General features: G+C 45.0%; 1 protein-coding gene across 1 annotated transcript in view; it reads right to left on the bottom strand.

The window, feature by feature from the left end:
- Positions 1-11,890, bottom strand: part of clocka (clock circadian regulator a) — a gene marked incomplete at its 5' end in the record, with an annotated part of 14,874 nt that extends 2,984 nt beyond the window's left edge. The window contains 16 exons of the mRNA XM_080528911.1: positions 19-474; positions 1,600-1,788; positions 1,981-2,069; positions 2,252-2,396; positions 3,079-3,154; positions 3,687-3,834; positions 4,043-4,149; positions 4,517-4,599; positions 4,768-4,886; positions 5,045-5,158; positions 6,606-6,726; positions 7,014-7,103; positions 7,766-7,857; positions 7,962-8,110; positions 8,716-8,775; positions 11,871-11,890. Of these exons, the coding sequence (XP_080385037.1) occupies positions 19-474; positions 1,600-1,788; positions 1,981-2,069; positions 2,252-2,396; positions 3,079-3,154; positions 3,687-3,834; positions 4,043-4,149; positions 4,517-4,599; positions 4,768-4,886; positions 5,045-5,158; positions 6,606-6,726; positions 7,014-7,103; positions 7,766-7,857; positions 7,962-8,110; positions 8,716-8,775; positions 11,871-11,890 (2,058 nt within the window). The remainder of the gene's footprint in view (positions 1-18; positions 475-1,599; positions 1,789-1,980; positions 2,070-2,251; positions 2,397-3,078; positions 3,155-3,686; positions 3,835-4,042; positions 4,150-4,516; positions 4,600-4,767; positions 4,887-5,044; positions 5,159-6,605; positions 6,727-7,013; positions 7,104-7,765; positions 7,858-7,961; positions 8,111-8,715; positions 8,776-11,870) is intronic.
- Positions 11,891-13,183: the final 1,293 nt, after the last annotated feature.

Below are 13,183 nucleotides of genomic sequence, written 5' to 3'. Positions count from 1 at the left end.
AAATGAGGTGCGTCTGACCTGTTGTGAGAGGGTAGTGCTCTGTTCTCGTAGAATGTTCTGCTGTTGTTGTTGTTGTTGTTGTTGTTGTTGTTGTTGTTGTTGTTGTGGTTGGGTCTGGGGCTGTTGTGGCTGCTGCTGTTGGACTACTGTGTGCTGCTGTTGTTGCTGTTGCTGCTGTGTGTTGCTCTGCAGCGCCGCGGCCGACACCACCTGGCCCTGCATGGTGAGAGCGCCCCCTTGCTGCACGGCGGTCCCCTGGGCCAGCTGCACCGGGCCGAGACTCAGGCCTCCTCCGGCTCCCGGCTGCAGGAACATCTGGATGCCGTGGCCCTGCACCTTGTTCAGCTCGTCCTGGATCTGCCTCAGCTCCTCTTGCTGCCTCTGGATGTTGGCCTCGATCATCCTGGTCCGCTGCTCGAGCTGGTCCTTCAGGTGCTGCATGGCGTCCAGCTGGGCCGAGAACTGCACCACGGGCTAACAGCGGGTTAATGATCACACACATGGTCACCAGCAAGAAGGACACGATATTGGGAAACAGCAAGGGGCATTTTTTGGAGGCAATTAAGTGGAACTGGGTTTTTCCCGAAGCTAAATATATCCATGTATGGATTTTAATGACTGAATAAACTTTTTATTGGTGTTTGCTGTTGCTGGAGTGCCAACTAAAGTGGCTGAATTTAGCAACGTATTGTTAGCTCTTTGGAATGCAGTCGATTACCACAGTGGTTGGCTTAAATGATGTTGACTGAACAAGAGTTATTCAGCATAAGGAATGACACAGTAAGATATTATTTACCAATAATTGAATTCACCAGTTAACATGGCTAGCTTGTAACTATGAAGTAGTTAAGAGTCATGAGGCGTTCGAGCTAACTTTTGTCACAGGCAGATTGGTTTGTAGTTACAATTAACGGTATCAGCATGGACTGCACAACACAGGTTTGTTTACTCTCATGAACAGAGCAGAATTTACCACTTTGACAAAGTTTGTCTTGAGGAGGGGGAGGGCTGGAATAAACCATTACTGGAAATAACAGTGGTTGGTTACCAGCAAATGCAGTATATTTAACAGGATGATTTAAGAATGCATTTTTCACTGCATTGTTTTAGGTTTTTGTAAACGAAATATACTGTAGCTGACTACCGTATAACAAAACAGTGGATATACAGTAAACAGTGGATGATCAAACAGTGTCACAACAAGCTAGATTGAACAACAAAAATCACTGATGTCAATATGCAGTACACTGCAAGATGTGAGATTCTCATTTGGCATAGTACAAGTAACTGCACATAAAATAAATACATATTCCTCTATCTTTAAGTAGAGGATAATTTCAGGTTGTAATTGATATATAAATGTTTGCCTAGTGAACATTCTGTTTTCTTGAAAACTGTGATTAAAGGGAATTCTGTAAAAACATTATATATATATTATATATATATATACATCTCGGTTATCTGTGAATTTCACCCCCCAGAAATCAGCATCAGATCCAAAAATCCAGTATCAGTCAGGCTCTAGTACTGATGTGACAAAGGTTCGGTGCTGTACTGCAAGGGCCAGAGATGAGGGAGTGAATGTGGAGAAGTTCTCACCTGGACGCTGGGCTGGATCTGTTGCTGCTGCTGTTGTTGCTGCTGCTGTTGTTGTTGTTGTTGTTGCAGTTGCTGTTGTTGTTGTTGTTGCTGCTGTTGCTGTTGTTGTTGCTGCTGCTGCTGCTGCTGCTGTTGTTGCTGCTGCTGCGAAACCATGGATGGGGCTGTGTTCTGAGAGCTCATCGAGTGCTGATAATGAGATATAACACAATAAAATATGGAGAGAGCTGACTTTATGCTACCAGTCAGCTCTGTTTACATCTCAGCTCTGTTTACATCTAAAGCACCTTGATTGTGGTGGTTCAAGCCCATATCTGGCGTTTTCACTAAACCACCCCCCCCCCCCACACACACACACACACACACACACACACAACTGACCTGACTGCTGATGGATGACCTCCGTGATGTCATCTCGATGGCGGAGACAGGGCGTGCCGGCGTACCCCTGTCTGTCTGCAGCTTTGGCGCTGAGGAGGAAAACACAAATATGATGTCACTCTGAATGTTAAAAAAAAGACGTTTGAGGAATGAATTAAACCATGTTACAAAAGTAACTGTTAGTTGGTCATGGAAAGGGTAAAGACATGGCAGTAGGATTGATTAATGGATGGATGGATGGACGGAGGGAAGTATACGGTACTGTGCTTACAGGCGGGGTCGGACACGGCTGTGTGGGCGGACTTGTGGGAGCTGCGGGAGGAGACGGAGGGCGTGGGGCTGCGGTCGAAGCGCTCCAGCGCCTCCTTCAGGCTGGAGGTGTTGAGCTGATCCTCGTCTTCAGAGTCCTGAGACTGCTGGAAGGATGAGAACAGAGAACACACCAGTCAGCACCAGTGATAGTCTCACCATGACCACTGTCCAAAGTTGGAGTTAACTTCATTTCAATTTAGTAAATTCAGGAAATTCCAAGAATTCCACATTTCCATTATGCTTTTCAATGAGGAGGGTTTTTTTATTGGAATTCCAGCTTATTGAAATTGAAATGGAATTGAGCCCAATCCTATGTCAATTTGTCAACAAGTATTTCATCATCACATTGTGGCAATTAATACCGTCATATACAAGTTGCCTATTGCACGACACATTTTGAGACATCATCACAACGGACACCTCGGAGTACTCCTTCAGTTAGCAGAGTTGTAACGAACCACGTAATGAAAGTTAAAGTTCTTAGGGTTAGGGTTAGTTCCTTGAAACAGTTGATAACTGCAACAAGGGACTAGCAAGGCCTTAGCAATGATAGTAGTGCCACAAGGCCATCCAACACCCTTCACACCATACTTTTCACTGCATCCACTCACTTACACTACTGACATACTGAGTACCATACCCCATCGGATTATTGTATTGTTTTGCCTCAGTTATCTTTATTAAATTCTTAATTATATATCGTTTATATGGTGTGTATCTCCCTTTTTGTTATGGCCCAGACTGAGCCAGGTCGTAACAAAAGCATGTGACAAAAAAGTGTCCCACCTTATCTACAGTGATCTTGGGAGGAGACTCCTCGATCCCAAGCTCTCTGCGTTGTTCAGCCCTCACCTCAGCGTAGCTGCACGACAGTGACAGGAATAGAAAGAGAGAGAGAGAGAGAGAGAGAGAGAGGGTGATGATGTAGAGTGAAAGAAAGATGAGGGAATCAAATGTCAGTGTATGTACAGTGCCCTCCATAAGTATTGGCTTACAGGTTGGATTTGGTTTCACCATTTAGAAAACACAACATACTCCCCCCCTCTTTCAGTGTTCCAACAGTAATAGACAAAATCATACATCCAAATAAAGCACTCATATTTTGTATTTGTCTGACAATCCTTTGCATGCAATAACTGGGACTATGTATAGAAATGATTGTAATTTCTAAATGGTGAAATCAAATCTGATCATCTATACTTCAACCTCATATGAATTGTTTGATTTAAAATCCATAAACTTTTGGAGTATAGAGCTACTTGAACGGTAGTTTAGTTTAGTTGACCGTTTAAAAACGAAGCACACATAATATGAAATCATGTACATGAATGACATGGTTATCTGTTTTGTGGCATTTGAATATGAATTGAGTTATGAATATTGTTGTCCTTTACCTGACCACAGTGTGTGTGCAGACAATGAACTCGGGCCTGGAGTTCCACTGGTGGTAGGTGATATAGTAGTGAGTTTGGAGCCAGATCCACTGCTGCCCTTTGGTGAGAAAGCGATAGTAGCAGGATTTTCCCTTCCCGTACTGCATTACTGCAAGACACAGAGAGAGGGAGGACGAGTGAGTGATGTCATAGATGTGCACATAGGGACAAAGAACACAACACACACATATGGACACAAACACACACCTGTCATACGACATACACAGCTATGGGTACAAACTCACGTCAAATAACACACACACACACACACACACACACACACACACACACACACACACACACACACACACACTCACAGTGTTCATGGCATTTGGCCAGGGTCTCCAGGTCGTCCACATGGTAGTAGTCGTACCCAGATGTGCCCAGAACTTCAAAGGGCAGGTAACCTATTATGGGCGGAGCCCTGGAGAGGTAAACAAACACTGATCACCGACCAACGGTATGGCACTTATCACTGAAACACAACACAGCTCCTCACCCTGTAAAAACAGCCTTATGACGTCACAAACACACAAACAAAATCCCACTCATCCCATTACGCTCTGTATGTGTCTATTCTAAATGCTGTCACGTAGAAAGGCAAACATTGTCAGAGAGTAATCAACCCCCCATTGGGTTGATTACCGCCTCCTCAAGGGAACAGGCGGAACGCCGGCCCCCGAGATAGAATCCGACAGCCAGCGGAAACTGAACGCAAAACACTCTCACAGGGAGTGTGTTCCGACTGCTGTGACACAGTTAAGAGACGAACGCAGGCATGCGCACGCTACCTGTGGTCCAAGAAGAGGAACTTCCATTCTAAGCTGTGTCTGGAGGTGAATTCTTCATTGGGTTCTTCCACAGTGCACATCTCCTATGGGAGGGAGGGACGAACAAGAGACTTATCATCAAAGAGGAAAAAAAACATATACAGTCTTCTACTTTGCACTTCCATCATATGTCGCCTGGTGAACAAAACATGTCTATAGATTCTGTGTACTGTATAACTGCAATCTGTGCTTCCGACCCACTTCCAACCCACCTTGATAAACTGTGGTTTGGCTAATTTCACAGTTGCTATGAAACAGACTCTGTCCTCGAAAGCGGGTCGGAGTGACCGCTGGATCACCCCTTCGAAACCGTTTCGAGTCGAGTTAGGCACTTTGGGGGGAGAAAGAGAGAGAGCGAGAGAAACTTTGACCAACCAGAAACCAGTAGGGGCAACAATGACTGCATTTATGGTCACAAAGATTTTCGACAAACGATCTATACTAGCTTCTCAATGTATTGAGGGTTCCAATGTATAGAAGAAAACTCACCATTATTCAGGGACCTGAAATTTCCGATGAACTTGACGTGCTCGTACACCGGCGACTCTTTGGGGTCGATGGTCCCTCGCAGTATGTGGCAACAGAATTCTAACTGGTTTTTCGCTGAAAAAACAAATGAATCATCTTTAGAAAGCCTTCACGCGGGCCGCTTAGGTGGCGTAGCGGGTTAAGCGCTGACCATGTAACCGCAGGGTCCCCGGTTCGATTCCGGCCGCGGACATATCCTGCATGTCATCCCTCCTCTCTCTCTCACCCATCCTTCCTGTCTAAATCTTCACTGTAACGGTCAATAAAAATGAAAAATATGAATGGGACTGCCCCACTCAGAAAAGAAAGCCTTCATGGGAGATTGGCAGACAGAATTAAAGAAACACTCAGGGGAGAGGTGAGACAATGATCAGCTCATGCTACTTGGCCAGTTATCTTGTTAAACCAGACAAGGGCCGCAAAAAAAAAAACTACCTTTCATGTACTGCTGTGTAGGGGTGTAACGGATCACGGAATCCGTACTGTTTGCTCAGTACACGTGAAGCTGGGAATCCACAACAACAAGGCTGCGTTCGTAAATCCGCTCTGGAATCTGATCAGCGTTCAAGGAACGCCTCTTGTCCAATCAAATTACTTGGTCCCTTTATGACGTCGGACCCAGTGTGCGCTCCGGCGCTCTCAAAGCGAATTTACGAACGCGGCCCAAGTTTATCATGTTACGTTGTTCGGCGGAGAAGAACTCAAAATGCCTCCCTCGTCATTTAAATCCCATGTACTGGAGCACTTTGGCTTCTCTGTCAACTATGACGGGAGGCACGAAAAAGGTAGCTCGACAACTTCTGATAATGTAGGCATTTTTTTCATACCATGTTCAAAATAAGGGTTCACTTTATTATTTAGTTAAAAGTGGCATAAAACATGTTTATTCATCTGCTTTAAAGAGCCCAGTGATTCACTGCTGCAACCAGGCGCCTCCTCCCTCTCTCCTATCATTTAAATTGAGTGTATTTCAGTATAATTATGTAATGTTTGAGTGTAGAATATGTTATATATATTATATATATGTATGTATATATATATATTACCAGTTTTGACATCTTGAATGTTGTTGGTTTTTGTCACATAGTAAAAGTAGTGTTTTTACAGAATTCAAGGAAAAAGCAGTTTTTATCAAAACAAAAATGTTTTGTGTTGATCCGAAAAATGATCCGATCCGTGACTCAAAAACCGTGACACGATCCGATCCGTGAGTTAGGTGATCCGTTACACCCCTACTGCTGTGTTGTACTATGTTGTTGCTGTCATTTGTTGTTTGTTGCTTTATTCTTGTTGTCTCTTTTTTTAGGTTTTATCTAGGCTTGCTTTTCACTCTGCACTCTTGTCTTTTTTTCTGCGTGTAATTTAATATTTTATAAAGTGTATTGTGACATCGCGGGGTAAAATAAACCTGGTTTGATTTGAAACATGATTTCATGGACCGTTTAGACACAAGGAATTGAAAAACTAGACTCAGGAAATGGTGTAATCAAAGCAGCCACAGCCAGAGAGAGAAGCTACTCACTCTTCAGATACTCCGGCGTTAGAGTCTCTCCCTCCAGGATGTGAGAGGAGAGGGCTTTGTACACGTCTGAGTGTTCCCCCACCGGCAGAAAGTTCAACAGGTTCTGATCCACTAGATCAGACTGAAATAGACCAACATTAAAATAAAATAAAACATTTTCAAGAAACACACACATATACAAGACTGGAGATTTCAACAGTGTACCAACCTACCAAGGATACACAAAAGTGGTTAAAATGTCCACATTTTTAAAGATTTCGACATTTTAACCACTTTTGTGTATCCTTGGTAGGTTAGTACACTGTTGAAATCTCCAGTCTTGTATATGACAACATTATGTAGCCATTGTGACAGAACATCAAATTCAATGTTACATACTTTAAAAATATGCATGGTGACCATACTCACAGGTAGATGCTCCAATAAGGAAGTCACACTCTCAGACACATAGATGATATTCCCATCCGTCATAATTGCTAGAAAGAAGCCGTCTAATGCCTAGCAGATAAAGAATATAGATATGAGTTATTAAAGCAACCCATTTACTCGCAATATACAGTAGAATATAAGACAGCAGAGTTGGCAGCTCGACTTGGAGACCTGGACTGGAGTCGCACTTAAGTCTCATAAAAATGCCCTTGTAATGTGACCTGGGGGGGTCCAGTGGTCTAGCATCACAGGCTACAGTGCGCACATGTTCCCATGTTGGCATGGGTTTGAATCCGGCCCATGCTCTACTGACATATCCTATCCTCCTTACTTCCTGTTTTTTCTCTACTGTTTCTGTCCAGTAGAATACTGAAAAAAGACACAAGAGTCTACCCCACTCCAAAAAATAACCTTTAAAAAGACTTGCAATGAAAGACTTGACTCTGACTTGTCTCCCAAACAATTTAGGCTCCACACCGACTTGCATGAAGCGATTTACTGACAACTCTAGGTGTATACCTAACTGGAAAGGAATACACGGCTTCAGAATGGATAACATCGCTGCAATTTGGTATTTTACGACAACACGATTAGATTTCGGCTCGTAATGCAGACAATGCCGTGAACTGCTAGTCAAAGCTATGCTAACACTCTAGCCTGCTGTGGCGAACGGAATGCCAACGACGCATAAACTACTTCCCTCGTGACCATGTAAAGTGCCACTCTCTCACCTCCAGCATCAGCTGTGTGAACTCTTCATTACTAAGAAAAGTCGGTTTCCAGTCTTGTCGGATCTCACTGGACTCCGACTGCGCAGCGATTTCTGATGGAGACACGAGGTGGGGGGGAAAACACATTGACACATAAGAAATGTCCTTCACACGCTGATCTACACAGACAGACTAATGGACAATGTGACATTCTTACCTTTATGCTTGCGCAGGTAGTCAATGCTATTCTGCAAGATGGTGGACTTGTCCATCTTCCGGGTGTTGCCCGGCAACATGGTACCCAGCTCCTTGATGAGGACATTGAACTGGTCTCGGCGTTTCTTCTCAGACTTGTTACGGGACACTCTGTGGGGTTTTGGACACGAGACATATCAAATAAGAACGTGAACTGAGTCTGAACTGTACTTTGCTCAATGTAGGTACTTTCTTACAGTGTTGAAACATGCAATAGCACATTTCAGTGCAAGCAGACAATAAAGTGTCATCTCATCTGATCTCAAATCCAGTTGAGACAAAACTTCTCTTTACAATGTAGCGATCTGGAAAATGTGTATGTAAACAGAAACCAAAAGAGTGAACTTTCTTTTGTTAGTGACTTCATTATTTAGTATCTTTGAGAAAATACTGTGGAACTGGTCTTGTTTTGTTAGAGTGATGTGCTCTCTAAGCCAATCGAATCACTTTAGAAGTCATATGTTGAGAGTTTGAGGAAGTGCACAGGGAAGTGACAGATTAATGATTTTTCCGCAACTGCTGAGGGGACATAGTATAATAGGCCTGTGATTATCAAATTATACAGAACATTAAAAAAGGATAGCACCTTTAAATTCAACCCATCAGTCAATGCCGTTCCTCTGTTTACACAACAAAGCCAGTAGTAAGACTGTCCTACGGAGTAGTGTGATAACGTACCCGTATTCAACTGACAAGACACGCTCGTAAAATCTCACCGTTTTGCTTTGTCCTTCTCATCTTCTTCCAGTAACCCATCAAAGATACTGCCATCATCCCTGCAGAACAAACAACCAACCCCCCCGACCAGTCAAACCAGATCCTCCAATCCTAAACCTCGATTTAATAAGCAACCGCTAATGTCCTTGCGTGACTTTCAAACACAACACACACCGCATTCATATCAATGCTGTGGTGGAAAGTTACACTTAAATTGACGACAAGGGGCTGGAATGTAAAGCATATTCAACTGCACGGTAGAACACATCCATCTCTAATAATTATATTTATTCACGGCAAATAAATAAAGCGCTGCAGACTGTGTTGACCTCATAGCACAACCCAGGCAGTAGGGGGTGCTGTCAGTGCCCAGTCTATATTTAGATCCGAGTCCAATGCCCAGTGACTCAGCGGGTATCGAGGCAGAACGGGGAAGACGGTTCGTTCTTCTCGGGGAGGGAGAAGAACCGTCGCTTAGTCAGACGACCCAGACTGAGGTCAAGAAAACATGAACGTGAAACGGTCACTATTATGAAAAGGTTGAGTAGCAACAATACTAATGTTATCCCTGCATTCAAGAAAACTCAATAGGTGTGAGAGAGCCTGAATTGGACAGGCTGAAACAAGTGTGTATGTGTGTGTGTGTGTGTGTGTGTGTGTGTGTGTGTGCGCTTTCCTGGAGGGAGTCAGTCGTGACATTATCATTGCATTTCTCCTGTAACCATGACTGCAGCGAGGTGCTACTGTAATCGGTCCCTCCAGCCAGAGGAAGTTTCTGTGCCAAACTGGGTCAAAGCGAAGGTAGAGTTACTATCCTCACATCCCCCTTCATTCAATACTCATTACTGAGTCACACAGCCAGGCTCCTCGGAGGAGGAAGACATCAACGTGGGCCTATCTGTTCCATTATGAGCCTTGTCGTATGCTTGCATGCTTTTCTATACGTTGTAGAATTGCATGCATCTGTCATCCTGTCTCATTCAGTTCCATTCCGTGGGTGTGAGCGTGTGTTCCTCAGTCGCCGGCGTACACACAAAGCCTGATTGACGACATCCTCGACTACAACTGACGACCCAGGGGGAAGGTGTGTGTGTGTGTGTGTGTGTGTGTGTGAGTGTGTGAGTGTGTGAGTGTGTGAGTGTGTGTGTGTGTGTGTGTGTGTGTGTGTGTGTGTGTGTGTGTGTGTGTGTGTGTGAGTGTGTGAGTGTGTGAGTGTGTGTGTGTGTGTGTGCGCGCACACGTGTATGGGCTCGCACCCATGCACTCTCAAGCCTCAGGGATACTTTGAGCAGATCATCAACAATTTGGCTCGCAGTGCGTTCCTTTGGAAACTCAGAGCTTCCCAGTTGGTAACATTGGTTAAGCAGTCAACACAACAAGAGGGCGTGTTCTTCTGATGTCGGAAAAAAACTGTTCAACCAATATGATTGCAGCTAGCTAGCTAGCTAACGTCAGTTTCCTAATGTTCACAACATGGACATCATGAGAAAAGCTTCTACTTTCGGTGCTTCCTATTGCATTCGAGAGACATTTGTGGAATTTCTTTCTAAACCAGGTTAAAACTGTACGGAAATTATGAAAACGGTTCCTTATTTAGGCTACCATCTACTGCCAGAATCTGGGTTCTGGCAGCGATTTATCCACAGAGAAGGTGACAGATTACAGAAAACGTTACAGCTCATATACCCTGGTATCATCCTTTTACCGAGTTTCCCTTGTTTTTCGTTCCAGTGTTTATTTCCGAGTGGGACACTCACATTTATGAAATTCCGAGTATCACTAGAATGCATCGTCACTAATGCTATTTTTGGGGGGGGCATCTCATTCTGTAAACAATAAACGACAACCATGTGGAAACACTGTTCAGTATCAAACTACAAATACGGTATCAGAGCATATAGGGAAACAGCTCCCCATACAGCCATCCACAGACGGGGAAGTGAACAGACAAGTGCTGGCTAATCTTTAACGCTAATGGTGTTTGCACTCATACATGAGCATGAATGGGAGAACATGAACTGACACGTGGGAACGAAAGAAAGATCGTTGTTTTTTTCCCCCCGTTCCTCCTGTTGGAGGCTTCAGAGTACCCCCAACAACGTGCAGGCCACCAACATGTGACGGGATGCAACGCTGTGTAAAACCTGAGCTTTGTGTCGCTAAGTTGGCACTGATGAGAGCGCTGACAGCTCTCACCTCTGCCTTACTCGGGGTGGAGTCAGAGAGGGTCCCAGGGCTCCATGGGAGTGGCTGTGGCAGCCAAACACTATTCTCTCTGAGACCCACGGGACAAAGAGTAGAAGCTATGCACATGAACGCACGCGCACGCACATGAACGCACGCACACACACGCACGTACACGCACACACATGACTAGGAACATACCGTACCTTTGACAAAGTGTGACATTTTGTTGCTTTAGAATCAATCACTTTTAGTCATATGTGAAGTCAAAGATAATCATATTGAATGGATGTACAGGAAGTAGCCTCCTTGGTAAACAAAAACTAGCCTATAGACTTGTACGATCAACAACTTCTCTTTGACTTCAAGTCAATTCCCTCTGCATGCATGGTGAGGTCATGTTCCTTTCTGTGCTGCTGCCCCCCCCCCCCCTCTTTAGTGCTGCTCTAATGACAGAGAGGGTGCTGACAGAGAGGGGCCTGCCCCGGGCCCCCAGGTCCGGCCCCCAGCTCCCGGCCCCCCCTGGGCCCCCCTCTCACGTGAGGAGGCGCACACACACATAACAGAGTGAAGAGAAACAACTCCCACCACACTCAAAATGGAGCGGAGTCTGAGCCGCACGCTAATCCCGGGATTATGGCGGGAGATTCCACTGTGGTGGGAAACCGAAGACTCTCCCGCGACCGCCGACTCAGTCACACGCACACACTCACTCACACAGACACACACAAACACACACCGTGTTTACACATCACCACAAGGTTGCTCATCATCCCCATGGCAACGTATCGTCAGCAGGGTATGAGGCTAAGGATGACGGTTGACATGTTTTGGTTCATTTAACCGGTAAACGGTGATGACGTCAAAAGAGAAGGACACGGTAGTGAGAGAAGAATAGGAGCAAAAAATAAATAGCCAAATTTAGCGACGTTTGTTTCTAGCGTTAAAGTCGGATGTTGGTTTGACTCACCGGTCTATGCTAGAGGTCATTTTGTAGCCTGTTCAGGGTCGCAGTGGTGGAGAGGGGCCTTTTAATCGTGAGGTAGACATTTGTGAAAGAACCTGTGAGAAACAGAAGAACAAACAGTGAAATATACCCTAGAGCTCGTTTCAGAACGGCACATTTACCGACCAAACAGGTTAATACCGCATTCAGTAGTGTTCCTCGGAAATAGGAGACGAGCATTTCTTGGAAACAGGAGAGGTGCGAAAATGTCACATTGTGCAACTCTTGTAAACCTCTGACTTTTTCCACTAGGAGCTATCTCAGAATTAGCCAATAGGTCAGTTTCTGAGGAGCGCGTGAAGGCACCGTAACTCACAGTCGACATGGCCTGGTCAGGCTTACCTCCTGTACAGCTGGTGAGGAGTGAGGATGAGGATTCTGTTGTGGAAGGCCCCGGTCTGCGTGTGGGAGAGTGAAGACAGGAGACACTCTGGTGAGGGGAGGGGGGTGGGGGGGGTGGGGTCGGTAGAGGTCGTCGCTTAATCACAGAGAGGATCCTGGGTCAAAGGTTCAAGGCTAAGGTCAAAGGGTCGTCGCTAAGTTGTGTTTTCCGTCTGGTTCGAGTGTGGACGTACCACATGACCGCCACATTTAACGTCCTGTAAGAGAAAGAAAACAAAAACACGTTGAGTGAACCTGACCTCCATCACGCTGGTGCTGCATCTCGTTTCTCCACCCTTCTCCAAAGTATACACTTGTACACTTCCCTCCGAGTGTGTACTTTAGGAGAATGGTGGAGAAACGGGACACAGAATTGATGGTACGGAGCGGAGGCGCGAGGTACGTACCCGACTTACCGATCACATGGTCCGTGGGAAGGAAGCCGCTATGGCACATGAATGGAAGAGAGGAGGGATTTTCTTTTTTGCTTAGATCTAAAAAAGAACACACACACGTGCGCACACACACGCACACACACACACACACACTCATAAGACCTTCTAAACTTGAACAACACACATGACCTTCTAGTCTTAGAGACGACACATGATGATGATGATGACAGCACAGCTGTGCAGATTCAAGCAGAAAAGGTCACAGCAGCAGTCACAGGTCAATCACGGGTTCTAACCAAAATGGCCGCCATCGTGACAGGCTGACAGACACAAATTATAACATTAACAATACATTACATGAACAAAACCATGGTTTTAGGCACAAAGACAGACCTTTTTTGCTCTAAACCAGCAATGAGTTTCTGATTGGGCTTCTTTTTTTTCCAGTCACAGCTCTGCTCATTTACAAAGTAGCTACAAATTACATCTTCAAAGAAGTAA

This window comes from Nansenia antarctica (genome assembly GCF_963989245.1).
Source record: "Nansenia antarctica genome assembly, chromosome: 1".
Classification (NCBI taxonomy): domain Eukaryota; kingdom Metazoa; phylum Chordata; class Actinopteri; order Argentiniformes; family Microstomatidae; genus Nansenia; species Nansenia antarctica.
The sequence above is the reverse complement of the archived record's forward strand: the minus strand, read 5'-3'. Positions and strand labels throughout refer to the sequence as shown.